Raw genomic sequence first — 15,650 nt, forward strand, 5'->3', positions numbered from 1 at the left:
GGCCCTGAGTTCAAACCCCAGTACCACCCAAAAAAAGTGTTTGCATTTGTGTCCCCACCCATAGCATCTTGACAGAAGATTGAAAAGATAGATATTGGCATATTTATTCCAGGATACAACAAGAAGGATCCACGTGTCAACAGATCAAGGGGACACATGGAGCATGGCCCAGCTCCCCTCTGTGGGGCAAGAACAATTCTATTCTATTCTGGCTGCTAATGATGACATGGTATTCATGCATGTAGATGAACCTGGAGGTAAGAGCCTTTTAGGGCCGTCTTCAAATGCATACATATTTAAGCTTTGAGTTCTGCCCTGAGAAACTTTCTTTTACATGTCAACTTTTCCTCTTACCCCTAGAAATTTATTAGCATCCTACTGATTACTCTGTTCTAGAGATAATATGTTGCCTCTTTTAAAAGTCACTTGAGACTGGCCTAGTGGTACATGCTTGTAAATCTGGTACTTGGGAGACTGAGGCAGCAGGATCATGAGTTTAAAGCCATCCTGGGCTACACAGTGAGACCCTGTCTCAAAAAAAAAAAAAAAAGAAAAGAAGAAGAAAAAGAAAAATACCATTTGTTTTGCTAGTCTACTATAGTTTGTGTGTTAAACTGTTGTTCTAAAGCAGCTGCTCAGAGAGTAATCAGGAGACTGCTACTAATCTGCAAACAGTTTGTTACCTGTTAAGTTCAGAAAACATTTAGAAACTTCCTGTTTTTCTGTTTGAGATAGGCTCTTGCTGGGTAGCCCAGGTTTGCCTTGAACTCACTATCCTCCTACCTCAGCCTCTTAAGTGCCAGGATTATAAGTATGCATTACCAGGCTTGGCTTTGAAACTCTTACAACCATTTGACAAATTAATTTTATGTCTATTAAATCTAATGGTAAAAAAATTGAAGTCTTATATTTTGCCATTCTTTTTCTTTTAAGATGGTACTGGGATTTAAACTTGGAGCCTTGCACTTGCTAGGTAGGCACTCTGCCACCTGAGCCTTGTGCTTTTTTGGTTGTTTTTGAGATAGGGTCTTACTTTATGTCTGAGTTGGCTGAGACCACAATCCTCCTATTTATACTTTGTGTGAAGCTGGGATGACAGATGCATGCCACCATGCCCACTTCTTTATTGGCTGAAGTGGGTTTTCTTGAACTTTTTGCCATGGCTGGCCCCAAACCTCAATCCTCCTTATCTCCACCTCCCTAGTAGTTAGGATTGCAGGTGTGAGCCACCACACCTGGCTTGTATTTTGTTTTTGAGATAGGGTCTTACTAATTTTTGTCAGAACTGGCCTTCAACTTACAATTTTTCTGCCTCTACCTCTTGAGTAGCTGAGACTATAGGTATGTACCACCATGCTCAACATGTCTATGTTTTGTATTTCATTGTTCTAGTGATTAATTCTTATTATATTTTATAAAATCATGTTTGTGACATGTTAGAAATTTAAAAATGTATTCTTCACCAAGCTAGCTTGAGAAACATTGTTCTAAAGTATAAAAATTTAGAAATGTATAAAATATGAATCTAAATGCAATGCCTCAGCCCAGTAAAATATATCTGGGAAGAGCTTTTCTGTGGCATGTGATTAAGTCATTCAACAAACTCAGCATTTCCCTTATTCTAGGTACTAAGCTGGATACTATAATGAAAGATGGGCTTGAAGACCTTGAGTACCAAACCTTGACTAACTCTCAGCTCTCAGTCTCCATTGTGGAGAGACAGTTGGCAGATGTGCTGGGCCAGTTAGGCACCCATGTGTATGGCTAAACTATTGTTTTTCCTCTTTGTTGCTGCCCAAGATTTACTGGTTTTGTTTGTGCATTTCAGATACCGGATTTGGCACTATCTTTACCTCTGACGATCGAGGCATTGTCTACTCCAAGTCTTTGGATAGACATCTCTACACTACTACAGGTGGAGAGACTGACTTTACCAATGTGACCTCCCTCAGAGGGGTCTACATAACAAGCATGCTCTCGGAAGGTGAATATTGGCATAGCTGTTCTATAACCTTGCTCTTTCAGCTGAATGTGTTAGGAATTGAGTCCTTCAGAGAACCTGATGGTCCTCTCCCCCAGTAACATGCTTGCCAAGCCAGTATGCCTACCATTTAAATTCTGGCTCCCTGATGTAAGTAAGTCATGGTAAATTGAACCATAGGCAGAGCAAAGCAACAGCAGGTAGGAAGAAAAGATATTTTGGAGCCTATGTTGTTTAGTTTATAAAACAAATCTTCTTTATTTGGAGGTTTAGGCCTAGAGGAATAAGCCTGAATTTGAACTACTTTTATTTGTCATGTACAGGGAGGGCATAGCAATGGCCAGGTAAGATCCGTCTAGTGTTCTACTTGATAGCACCTAGGGTTCATCTTTACTAAGGCTCAGTTATACAAACAGATACCTTACTCCCAAGTACAAAGACTCTTAAAGTTGTTTTTTGGTTTTGTTTTGTTTTTGTGGTACAGGGGATTGAACTCAGGGCCTCATGAATGTGAGGCAAACAATAAACCACTGAGCTATATCCCCAGACCACTCTTAAAGTTTTATTATTGTATTTATTGTTTTGGTAGGAGGTGAAGACTGCTTTTATATTGTAGATTCCTTGCAATGGCCTACAAAGTTCTAAGTGACACTGGCTCCCTTTTCCTGTCTGACCTCTCCCTCAACTCTTCTTTCTTTCATTGGCTTGTGCCACTCATACTAGCCCTGTGCCAGTCTTCATACATACCAAGTACATATGTTCATTTCATAAGGATCTGCACTGGCATTTCCCTCTGTTTCCTCAGGCATCTGCAAGGCTGAGCACTTCCATCCTCCAGTGTTTTGCTCTGAATGTGATCTACCCCAACTGTCCTTTTTCGGTTCCATTCTGCCCTCCCCTCCTCACACACACTCCCAGTCTACCTTTAGATACACAAGTGTTTTCCAGAACACTCATTTTCTAACATACTATATAATCTATTTACTATGTCTAGTACTTGTCTCACCCTACTGGAATGTATATTTCATGAAACTTTTTTTGTCTGTTTTGTTCTCTGATACAAAGGCTAGCAATGAATAGTTTTTACATAGTGGGCACTCAATAAATGCTGTTGAATAAATGAATTTCCCTTCATTTGCTTTCCTATTTTGTGTTCCTTGAAAAACTCAAAGTATATTATCTCTGAACCTCTGAACTTAAACCTGCAACAGTTTTATATCATTAAAAACAGAATGGGGAAGAGACATAAGGGGAAAAGAGAGGAATCGGATATGAAGTAGTGGAGAAACAATAATTAGGAAGTATTAATCCAGGGTTGTGGATGCATGTTCAAATCCTGAGCCTCCCTGAGACCAGCCTGGTGTCATGGCCTTGACCAAGTAAAGAATAGAATGCCTTCTCAGAGTAGATTTTCCTCCAAGGCATCAACAGCAAAGGCATCAGTTTATTTGTGTTGGTCAGAAAAAAAATGTGCTGATAAAGTTAAAATGTGCTGGTCATCTTTCTATTAGTATAACAGAATACCTGAGGTTATTTAGCTTTTAAAGAGAAGAGGTTTGTTTTGCCTCACAGTTTTGGAGGTTTCAGTCCATGGTTGGTTCTCCCCAATGCTTTTGGACAGGAATGTATGGTGGAGGAAGCCCACTCACCTCAAAAAGAGAAAGAGGAAGGGATTAGGACCCACTACCCCTGTAAGGGTATGCCCCCAATGACTTTACTTCCCCACATTGGGCCCTGCCTCTTCAAGGTTCCACCATATCCCAGTAGTGCCACATACTAGCAGCAAGCTTTTAATACATGGGTCCAGGTGGGACGTTTAAGATTAAACTGTACTGTAAAAGATATCTTTCTTTCAATAGTATCAGCCCCTGATGACTTCTGGAATTAACTGGGTCCTGTTTAGCTGGTAAAACTTCTTCAAATCTCATATTTAAAGTGCTGCTGAGTTACTCACCAACACAGAGCCATTTTGCATGGTGTTCAAAGCTTGGGGGACTCCAGTTGTTAAAATGGTGTCAGGTAGTCTTAAAAGAGGTCACAAAGTGATAAACTGACTTTACGTGGTGCAGACAGTGTATTGGGTTTACACTCATTCTTTTCCTGTTCAGATAATTCTATCCAGACCATGATCACGTTTGACCAGGGAGGGAGGTGGAAACACCTGAGGAAGCCTGAGAACAGTGAATGCGATGCTACAGCAAAGAACAAAAATGAGGTTGGTTTGCGCCAGTGTCATCGTGTGTGTGTGTGTGTGTGTGTGTGTGTGTGTGTGTGTGTGTGTGTGTGTGCAGAAAAAACCAGTCTGCTGTGCTCCAGCCAGGACCAGGCTTTTGAATAATGAGGTCTCATACTAAATTATGCTGGAAGGTTTTGAAACAAGAGTAGTGGAATTTACTTAGAATTTGGGAAATAGCAACTATGTGGAAAGAACAAGATAATATAGATTGCTTGTCTTTTAAAGAACAAAATCGAGGGCTAGCAATTTGCCTTACTAAACAGAATGGAAACAGAATGGGGAGATTGCTGTCAGTGTGGCAGTGATAAGGCTTTAGAAACCTCCAGAAAGGCAAGAAGCAGCCTTGGGTGGGAGAACACCTGGCCTTTTCCCAACACCTGCTGCACATACCTGGTGGGTAGTGATCTTGCCAGTACCCAGGAAAGCAGGGCAGGCCATTCTAGGAGGCACTGGGATTTAGACACTCAAACAGTACTCCAGGATATCCCAGATTCCAAAGTGACAGGCTTTGACAGGCAAGAGAAAAGGAAAAAAGAGTGAACTTTATACCAGGCTCTTAACAAAATTTGAAAGGAGCCTAGGGGAACATTGGGAATTTCAACAGTGAGCTTGAAGTAGTTCCTGAGCATTTCTGCTGACTGGCACTCTGCTCTTCTAGCCTGGGATTTTTGAGAGAGTATGCCTATGCCAATCCCACCACACACTCTCCCTTCTCCCTTGAGTGCTAGTGAGTCTGCCTCTACCTTCGTGTGTGTGTGTGTGTGTGTGTGTGTGTGTGTGTGTGTGTGTGTGTGTGTGTACTTTTTGGGTGATGGTACTGGGTTTGAACTCAGAGCCTCACACTTGGCCACTCTACCACTTAACCACTCCACCAGTCCTGCCTCTACCTTCTTGATCCTTTTCCTTCCCTTCCACCTTGGCCTTGCCTTGCATCTGCCCTCCACACTTCACTGGTGGCAGGTACAGAGGCCTCTTTGTTTGCTTTACTACCTTAGGCTTCCCTGCCTTCCCCTTCCCAATGCTCTTTATGGTTCTCCTTTGCCTGTGAACAGGTCTGTGCCTCCAACCTGGTGACCAAAGGTTCTCTTCTGCCTTTTCATTGTTACTGCCCACCCCCTTACTCACATACCCTTGCCTTAACCTCCTGCTGTTCCCTAAATATCCTGCCCATGCCTCAGCTCTGAGGCCTTCCCCAGTGTGCCAGTTTCCCCAAACCCTGATTAATTAGGGTCAGTGGAAATCCTACCCCTCCTCAGTGTCATCCAGTTAGAACTAACTACTTCTCTCCATTCCATTAATAGTTTGCTTGGACCTCTTTTCTATTGTAGTAAAATACACATAACACAGTATTTACTATTTTAACCAATTTGAACTTCCTTAAGAGCACTAACTTTCATTCTTCTTTGTATCTCAAGTACTTTTTGACATTTATTTCTTCCTCAGCTTTATTAGAGTACATTGACAAATAAAATGGTGTACATTTATAATGTCCAATATGATGTTCTGCTGTATTGTGAAATTACCACAATCAAATTAGTTAATATATCCATTACTTCACAATGAACCTTTTTATAGTGTGTGTGGCGAGAACATTTAGGATCTACTGTGTTAGCCAATTTCAAGCATGCAATACAGTTTTATAGGACATAGTCCCCATGCTGCTCATTAGCTTTCCAGAACTTACACATCCTGCATCACTGAAACTTTGTACCAACTTTAGACAACATTGCCCCCTTCCCCTCTTTTCTCCTCTTCCCCGGCAGCTAGCTTCTATTTCTCTCTGCTTTTATGAGTTCAGTGTTTTTAGATTCCACAAATAAATGAGATCACACAGTATTTTGTTCTTAGTCCCTGAAGTATTTTACTTAGCACAATGTCTCCTGGGTTCATCCATGTTGTTGCAAATAGCAAGATCTCTGGGAGAGGGGGGTTGTTTGTTTTGAGCTCAGGGCCTGGCACTTGCTAGGCAGGTGCACCACTTCAGCCATGCTGCAGCCCTCTGTGCTTGAGTTATTTTATGAATAAGGTCTTATGTTTTGCCCCAGCTGGCCTTGAACCTTGATCCTCCTAATCTGTTACGCCTGATTTGTTGGGATTACAGGTAAATTTATTTTTTAATAGATACATATAAACATAAAAATTGTACATATTTTGGCATGTAGTCAATGTTTTGATACATGTATACATTGTGTAACGTTCAAATCAGGGTAAACATATCTGTCTCTTCATTTCTTCATGATTAGCACATTTCAAATTCTTCTAGCTTTTGGAAATATACAGAACATTGTCACATTATCGTTATGTTATCCTACTGTGCAAAAGCACAGCAGAATTCCTTATTCCTATCTAACTTGGTATATTCCTATAACTTGGTACCCACTGATCAGTCCTCATCCCTCTGTCCTCCCTGGTTTCCCCATTACTTTTTAAAAATGCTATTGTAAATGGGATTTTTAAATTTTCTTTTACATATAGCTAGTTGTTGGTGTTTTTTACATTGATTTTGTGTCCTGTGACTTTACTGACAGTTTTTTAGTGGAGTCTAGGGATTTCTAAAATAAGATTATGCCATATGCAAACAGATGATTTTACTTCTTCCTTTCTGGTTTGAGTACCTTTTATTTCTTTTTATTATTCTGGATTGGAAATTTTTTGTTCTTTTGATACAGGATCTTGCTATATAGCCAAGCTGGCCTTGAACTTGTGATCTTCTTGCCACAGCCTTCTGAATGCTGGAATTACAGGTGTATGTCACCACACCTGGCTGCTAATTGTTCTGCTAGGACTTCCAGTACTATATTGAATAGAAGCAGTAAGAGTGCACATCCTTGCATTGTTCTCATCTTAGAGGAAATGCTTTCAACTTTTCACATTTGATGCTAGCTGTGCTCTTACCATCTCTGGCCTAATTTAGATTTGTTCTATACCTAATTTGTTGAGAGTTTTTATCAAGAAAGGACACTAAATTGTGTCGAATGCTTTTTCTATATCCATTGAAATGATTATATGATTTTTTTCTTCTTATGTTAATGTGGTATATTATACTTATGGGTTTGCATATCATTGGACATCCTTGTATCTCAGGCATAAATTCTGCTTGATCATAGTTAATGATAATGTACTGTTGAATTCAGTTGTCATTATTTTTTGTTTACTTATTTTTGTTATATTATTGTACTGGGAGTATATTGTGACATTTACAGAAGCTCACACAATATATGAACCTCATTCTCCTTTATCCCCTTTTCCCCATTTTTCCATTTACAAGTTGTCTTTTTTTGCTGAGGATTTTTGCACTTCATCAGAGAGCTTAGCCTATATTTTTCTTATAGTGTCTTTCTTTGGTTCTGCTAGCAGGATAATACTATCCTCATAAAGTAAGTTTGGAAATTTCCCCTCCTCTTCAATTTTTGGAAAGAATTTGAGAAGGATTGGTAGTAATTCCTCTTTAAAGAATGTTTCATAGTCTGGGCACCTGGGGTTAACGCCTATAATCCTAGATATTTGAGAGACTGAAATCAGGAGGATCACAATTCAAGGCCAGCTCAGGCAAAAAGTTAACAATAACTGGTATAGCAAGCATATACCACTGCACCCATTTCAAACAATAGCTGAATGGTTTGGTATATGCTTGTCATCCCAGTTATTAGGGGGGGAGTCATAAAATAGGAGGATCATGGTCCAGGGTGGCTGGGCAAAAAGCAAGATTCTATCTCCAAAATAACCAGAGCAAAAAGGATTAGAAATATGACTCAAACAGTAGAGTACTGCCTAGCAAACAGGAATCCCTAAATTCAAATCCCAGTCCCATCACCAAAAAAAGAATGTTTGACCCATTAGGCTATTAGGTTGCCCTAAGCTTTTCTTTGTTGGAAGTTTTTTGACTATTGATTTAATAGCCTCCATATTTTCTGTTTCTTCATGATTCAGTGTTGTTAGGTTGTATGGGTATGAGAATGCATCTGTTTCTTGCAGATTATTCAGTCTGTTGGTATATAATTGTTCATAGTAGTCTCTTAATGATCCTTTGTAGTTCAGTGATATCAGTTATAATACCTCCTTTTTCATTTCTGATTTTATTTGAGTTGTCTCTCTTTTTTCTTGTCAAATTTTTGTTATCATTTAAGAAAAGCCAGCTCTTAGTTTCATTGATATTTTCTATAGTCTTTCTAATCTCTATTTCACTTATTTCTGCTCTGAGGTTTATTTCCTGCTTCTAACATTTGGTCTAGTTTGTTCTACTTTGGTTATAGTTCCTTGAGGTATACAGTTAGTTAAGTGTTTGCTATCTTTTCTTTTTTCTTTATGTAGGCATTTATTGCTATAACTTTCCTCTTAAGTTCCCTTTGCTGCATCCCATAAGTTTTGGTATGTTGTGTTTCCATTTTCATTTTCCTCAAGATATATTTTTGTTTCTCTTTTAATTTCTTTTTTGGTCCCTTGGATATGCAAGAGTATATTGTTTAATTCCACATATTTGTGAATTTTTAAATCTTCCTCCTGTTATTGGTTTCTAGTCTTATAGTATTATAGTTAGAAATGATGCTTGAAGTGACTTCAGTCTTTGTAAACTTATTAAGACTTGTTCAGTGGCCTAACATGTTCTATCTTGGAGAATATTTTATAAACACTTGAAAAGAATGTATAATCTGCTACTGTTAGATGGAATGCTCTATACATGTGTATTAGGTCCATTTGATCTATATTATTGTTCAAGTCTGATGTTTCCCTATTGGTTTTCTTTCTGAATGATCTATCTATTATTCTGGTAGGGAATTGAAGTCACATACTATTATTATATTGCTGTCTATTTGTCCCTTCAGTTTTGTTAATAATTGCTTTATATATTTAGTTCCTTTGATATTGGGTACATGTGTATTTATAATTTTGATCCTCTTGATGAATTGGCACTTTTATCATTATATAACAACCTTCTTTATTTCTTATGACAGTTTTTTACTTGAAGTCTATTTTGCCTGATATAATTATCCATGCTCTCTTTTGGTTACCTTTTGCATGGAATATCTTTTTCCATACTGTCACTTTCAGCCTATATATATCCTTACATATGTAGTACTTTACAGAGTGGCTTCAGCAGTGAAAACCCTTCACCAATCTGCCTGACCAGAGATTTTGGGCGGGCCAACTGACAGGGTCCACAGATTTTGTGTCTTGATTTGTGGGGTAGGCTTGGTGGCTAGGCTCACTGGGACTGGCCTGATACAAGGGTCCAATGGGGTGGGCCTATCAACTGAGTTCATAGGTGAGGTGTCTGGGACCAGTGTCTGGAGGGGTCACGTTGACACAAAAGGCCACTGAGGTGGGCCTGGCACATGGGACCTTAAGGGCAGGACTAGAGCAGGTTTCTTAAATACAATACTGGGTTTTATTTTGAATTGCCATCATATTTTGTGCTGTGTCTAAAATATGTTAGGTGTTCAAGTTTATGTCTATAGAGTCATACTTAAGAAGCTTTGGTATAAACAGGAATAAAATTAATTAGGGAAGATTATACATGAGAAAATAATTGTATAATTTGCTTTCAAATTAACTAATACATTTCAGATTCAAGAATATCCCACTGAGCCGGTTGCCAGTGATTCACACCTATAACCCTAGCTACTTGGGAGGGTGAGATTACAGGAATCACAGTTCAAAGCCAGCCTGGGCAAATGGTTTATGGAACCCCAATCTCCAAAATAACCAGAGAAAAATGGACTGGAGGTGTGGCTCAAACAGTAGAGCTCCTGCTTTGCAAGTGCGAAGCCCTGAGTTCAAACCCCAGTATCTCACCAGAAAGAGCATCCCAGTGAGCCTAAACTTAATAGCATAAAAGCAACTAACCTGAATATAAAATAGGCAAAATATTTGGACATTTCTACAAAGAAGATATACAAGTAGCTAACTTGTTAGCTAACAAGGATATGAAAAGAAACTCAGCATGACTAGTCATTTGAAAAATGCAAATCAAAACCACAAGATACCTTCTAATATATATTAGAATGGCCATTATTCAAAAATAATAATAAATGTTGGTGAAGATGTGGGAAATATTGGAATATGTGTACACTGTTGGTGAGAACATAAAATAGTTTACATATAATGAAAAACATTGTGGTGGTTCCTTAAAAAAAAATTAAAAATAAGGGGCTGATGGAGTAGCTCAAGTGGTAGAGCACCTGCCTAGTGGGCATGGAGGTCCTGAGTTCAAACCCCAGTATCACCCAAAAAAAAAAAATTTCTGGGTGCAGTTGGCTCACACCTGTAATGCTAACTACTCAGGAGGCAGAGATCAGGAGGATTGAGGTTTGAAGCCAGCCTGGACAAATAGTTCAGGAGACCCTATCTTTTTTTTTTTTTTTTTTAATTCATATGTGCATACAAGGCTTGGGTCATTTCTCCCCCCTGCCCCCACCCCCTCCCTTACCACCTACTCCACCCCCTCTCTCCCCCCTCACCCCCTCAATACCCAGCAGAAACTATTTTGCCCTTATCTCTAATTTTGTTGAAGACAGAGTATAAGCAATAATAGGAAGGAACTAGTGTTTTTGCTAGTTGAGATAAGGATAGTTATACAGGGAGTTGACTCACATTGATTTCCTGTGCGTGGGTGTTACCTTCTAGGTTAATTCTTTTTGATCTAATCTTTTCTCTAGTTCCTGGTCCCCTTTTCCTATTGGCCTCAGTTGCTTTTAAGGTATCTGCTTTAGTTTCTCTGTGTTAAGGGCAACAAATGCTAGCTAATTTTTTAGGTGTCTTACCTATCCTCACCCCTCCCTTGTGTGCTCTCGCTTTTATCATGTGCTCAAAGTCCAATCCTCTTGTTGTGTTTGCCCTTGATCTAATGTCCACATATGAGGAAGAACATACGATTTTTGGTCTTTTGGGCCAGACTAACCTCACTCAGAATGATGTTCTCCAATACCATCCATTTACCAGCGAACGATAACATTTCGTTCTTCTTCATGGCTGCATAAAATTCCATTGTGTATAGATACCACATTTTCTTTTTTTTTTTTCCTTTTTCTTTTATTATTCATATGTGCATACAAGGCTTGGTTCATTTCTCCCCCCTGCCCCCACCCCCTCCCTTACCACCCACTCAACCCCCTCCCTCTCCCCCCTCCAATACCCAGCAGAAACTATTTTGCCCTTATTTCTAATTTTGTTGTAGAGAGAGTATAAGCAATAATAGGAAGGAACAAGGGTTTTTGCTGGTTGAGATAAGGATAGCTATACAGGGCATTGACTCACATTGATTTCCTGTGCGTGGGTGTTACCTTCTAGGTTAATTCTTTTTGATCTAACCTTTTCTCTAGTACCTGTTCCCCTTTTCCTATTGGCCTCAGTTGCTTTTAAGGTATCTGCTTTAGTTTCTCTGCGTTAAGGGCAACAAATGCTAGCTAGTTTTTTAGGTGTCTTACCTATCCTCACCCCTTCCTTGTGTGCTCTCGCTTTTATCATGTGCTCATAGTCTAATCCCCTTGTTGTGTTTGCCGTTGATCTAATGTCTACATGTGAGGGAGAACATACGATTTTTGGTCTTTTGGGCCAGGCTAACCTCACTCAGAATGATGTTCTCCAATTCCATCCATTTACCAGCGTAGATACCACATTTTCTTAATCCATTCGTCAGTAGTGGGGCAGCTTGGCTGTTTCCATAACTTGGCTATTGTAAATAGTGCCGCAATAAACATGGGTGTGCAGGCGCCTCTGGAGTAACCTGTGTCACAGTCTTTTGGGTATATCCCCAAGAGTGGTATTGCTGGATCAAATGGTAGATCAATGTTTAGCTTTTTAAGTAGCCTCCAAATTTTTTTCCAGAGTGGTTGTACTAGTTTACATTTCCACCAACAGTGTAAGAGGGTTCCTTTTTCCCCGCATCCTCGCCAACACCTGTTGTTGGTGGTGTTGCTGATGATGGCTATTCTAACAGGGGTGAGGTGGAATCTTAGTGTGGTTTTAATTTGCATTTCCTTTATTGCTAGAGATGGTGAGCATTTTTTCATGTGTTTTTTGGCCATTTGAATTTCTTCTCTTGAGAAAGTTCTGTTTAGTTCACTTGCCCATTTCATTATTGGTTCATTAGTTTTGGGAGAATTTAGTTTTTTAAGTTCCCTATATATTCTGGTTATCAGTCCTTTGTCTGATATGTAGCTGGCAAATATTTTCTCCCACTCTGTGGGTATTCTCTTCAGTTTAGAGACCATTTCTTTTGATGAACAGAAGCTTTTTAGTTTTATGAGGTCCCATTTATCTATGCTATCTCTTAGTTGCTGTGCTGCTGGGGTTTCGTTGAGAAAGTTCTTACCTATATCTACTAACTCCAGAGTGTTTCCTACTCTTTCCTGTATCAACTTTAGAGTTTGTGGTCTGATATTAAGATCCTTGATCCATTTTGAGTTAATATTGGTATAGGGTGATATACATGGATCTAGTTTCAGTTTTTTGCAGACTGCTAACCAGTTTTCCCAGCAGGTTTTGTTGAAGAGGCTGCTATTTCTCCATCGTATATTTTTAGCTCCTTTGTCAAAGACAAGTTGGTTATAGCTTTGTGGCTTCATATCTGGGTCCTCTATTCTGTTCCACTGGTCTTCATGTCTGTTTTTGTGCCAGTACCATGCTGTTTTTATCGTTATTGCTTTGTAATATAGTTTGAAGTCAGGTATCGTGATACCTCCTGCATTGTTCTTTTGACTGAGTATTGCCTTGGCTATTCGTGGCCTCTTGTGTTTCCATATAAAATTCAAGTTAGATTTTTCAATCTCTTTAATGAATGTCATTGGAATTTTGATGGGAATTGCATTAAACATGTAGATGACTTTTGGGAGTATAGACATTTTTACTATGTTGGTTCTACCAATCCATGAGCATGGGAGATCTGTCCACTTTCTATAGTCTTCCTCAATCTCTTTCTTCAGAAGTTTATAGTTTTCCTTGTAGAGGTCATTCACATCTTTTGTTAGGTTTACACCTAGGTATTTGATTTTTTTTGAGGCTATTGTAAATGGAATTGTTTTCATACATTCTTTTTCAGTTTGCTCATTCTTAGTGTATAGAAATGCTAATGATTTTTCTATGTTGATTTTATATCCTGCTACCTTGCTGTAGCTATTGATGATGTCTAGAAGCTTCCGAGTAGAGTTTTTTGGGTCTTTAAGGTTTAGGATCATGTCGTCTGCAAATAGGGATATTTTGACAGTTTCTTTACCTATTTGTATTCCTTTTATTCCTTCTCAGGAGACCCTATCTTGAAAAACCCTATCACAAAAAATTGGACTGGTGGAGTGTCTCAAGTTGAAGACCCTGAGTTCAAACCCCAGTACTGCAAAAAAAAAAAAAAAATTACTACATCCATCAATTCTACTTTTGCATATATAGCAAAAAGAATTGGATCAGAGTTAGGCTCAAAAGTTAGAGTGCCTGTTTTTCAAGCATGAAGTCCTGAGTTCAAATCTGGTACTAAAAAAAAGAAAGAAAAAAGAATTGAGCCAGGCATGGTAGCTAACACCTCACACCTGTAATCCTAGCTACCAAAGAGGCTGGGACAGGAAGACTGTAAATTCAAGGCCACAGTAAGTAAATCAGGAAGACTGTATCTCAATATAAAATTAGAAGGAATAAGGGTGGGGATGTAGCTCAGTGGTAGAGCACTTGCCTAGCATACATAAGATGTTGGATTCAATCCCTAGTAATGAAAAAAAAAATTGAAAACAGGGTCTTAAAAAATATTTGTACATTTATGTACATAGTGATATGATTCACAATAGCTAAAAGGTAGAAGCAACTCAAGTGTCCATCAACAAGTGAATTGGTTAATAAAACATAGTGCATGCATGCATACACACAATGGAATATTATTCAGCCTTAAAAAGAAATTCTGACATATGCTACAATAGAGATAAACCTTGAGGAAGATTATGCTAAGTGAGATGAGCCCATCACAAAAAGACAAAAACTGTATGGTTTTATTTAAATGAGGTACCTGGAGTAGTCAGACTGATAGAGACAGAAAGTAGAACAGTGGTTGCCAGAGGTACAGGGAGGCAGAATTGGGGTCTTGTTGCTTAAAGGGTGATAGTTGCAATTCTGCAAGATGAAAAAGTTATGTACAAAGCTAAGAATATACTGAATACTCCTGTAATGTATACTTTAAAAAGCTAAGATGAGCCAGGTATGGTGGCTCGTGCCTATAATCCTAGCTACTAGGAAAGTGAAGATTGAGAGGACTGTGACCAAGCCAATGAGGGCATAAAGCAAGATGGCATCTGAAAAATAACTGAAACAAAAAAGGTTGAAGGTGTGACTCAGGTGGTAGAGCACCTGCCTAGCAAGGGTAAGGCCCTGGGTTCTAAGCCCAGTACCACAAAAAGAAAAAGTTAAGATGATAAATTTTATAAAATGTGTATTTTACTATAATTTAAAAAACAGATTATCCATTGGTTACAGTGGCTTACACCTATAATCCTAGCTACTTAGGAAGCTGAGATCTGGAGGATCGTGGTTCAAAGCCAGCCCTGGCAAATAGTTTGTGAGACCCCCATCTCTAAAATAAACAGAGCAAAATGGACTAGAAGTGTGGCTTAAGAGGTAGAGAGCTTGCTTTGCAAGCACAAAGCCCTGAGTTCCAACCTCAGTCCTACCAAAATAAACAAGTAAGTAAATAAATAACAGATTATCCCACTAAGGTCTGGGTCAAGTTCCAAGCTTTAATAGGATACTCTGTGAGATGAGTAGGGACATTGTGCCTTTGGTTTTAATCTGAGCTTTGGTTTCTCTTCACAGTGCAGCCTTCATATTCATGCTTCTTACAGTATCTCCCAGAAGCTAAATGTTCCTATGGCCCCACTCTCAGAGCCCAATGCTGTAGGCATAGTCATCGCTCATGGTAAGCACCTCTCCCTTTCACCACCAATGACAGAAGTAGCTGAGCATACAGAAATCTCAACACAACCTTTGAAAAAAAATCACTGCAAGTGGCTTTGGTAGAACTTCTTGCATTATAATAATGCTTTGAATTTTTAATAGACCCCATCTGAGAAAGCAATGTGGCTTTTCCTATGCTAAGTTTTGGTGGCCTTCTTTTCTGCTGTAAGAGGTCTGATGGGAGATAATCAGCTCATTCAGAACTGTTCTCTTGTCAGTAAATCCTCTTCTTTTCTTTGAGGGTGTGTGCTGATGAGATGGTGGATTATGTTGCAGGTAGCGTGGGGGATGCTATCTCAGTGATGGTACCAGATGTGTACATCTCAGATGATGGAGGATATTCCTGGACAAAGATGCTGGAAGGGCCCCACTATTACACCATCCTGGATTCTGGAGGCATCATTGTGGCCATCGAACATAGCAGCCATCCTATCAATGTGATTAAGTATGCATGAGCTCAGCTTCCCACATAGAGGGCAACAGTGGGAATGGTCTTCTGTTTATTGA

At 39.2% G+C, this 15,650-nt stretch overlaps 1 protein-coding gene across 4 annotated transcripts in view; it reads left to right on the forward strand.

Annotated features, from left to right (window-relative positions):
* Positions 1-15,650, forward strand: part of Sort1 (sortilin 1) — an 88,150-nt gene that overhangs the window by 49,844 nt on the left and 22,656 nt on the right. For all 4 annotated transcript variants that reach the window (XM_074050829.1, XM_074050830.1, XM_074050831.1 and 1 more), the window contains exons 9-13: positions 113-257; positions 1,829-1,984; positions 4,090-4,196; positions 15,003-15,105; positions 15,420-15,588. In XM_074050829.1, coding sequence (XP_073906930.1) covers positions 113-257; positions 1,829-1,984; positions 4,090-4,196; positions 15,003-15,105; positions 15,420-15,588 — 680 coding nt within the window. The remainder of the gene's footprint in view (positions 1-112; positions 258-1,828; positions 1,985-4,089; positions 4,197-15,002; positions 15,106-15,419; positions 15,589-15,650) is intronic.

Source organism: Castor canadensis, chromosome 12 (genome assembly GCF_047511655.1).
Source record: "Castor canadensis chromosome 12, mCasCan1.hap1v2, whole genome shotgun sequence".
NCBI classification, from domain to species: Eukaryota; Metazoa; Chordata; class Mammalia; order Rodentia; family Castoridae; genus Castor; species Castor canadensis.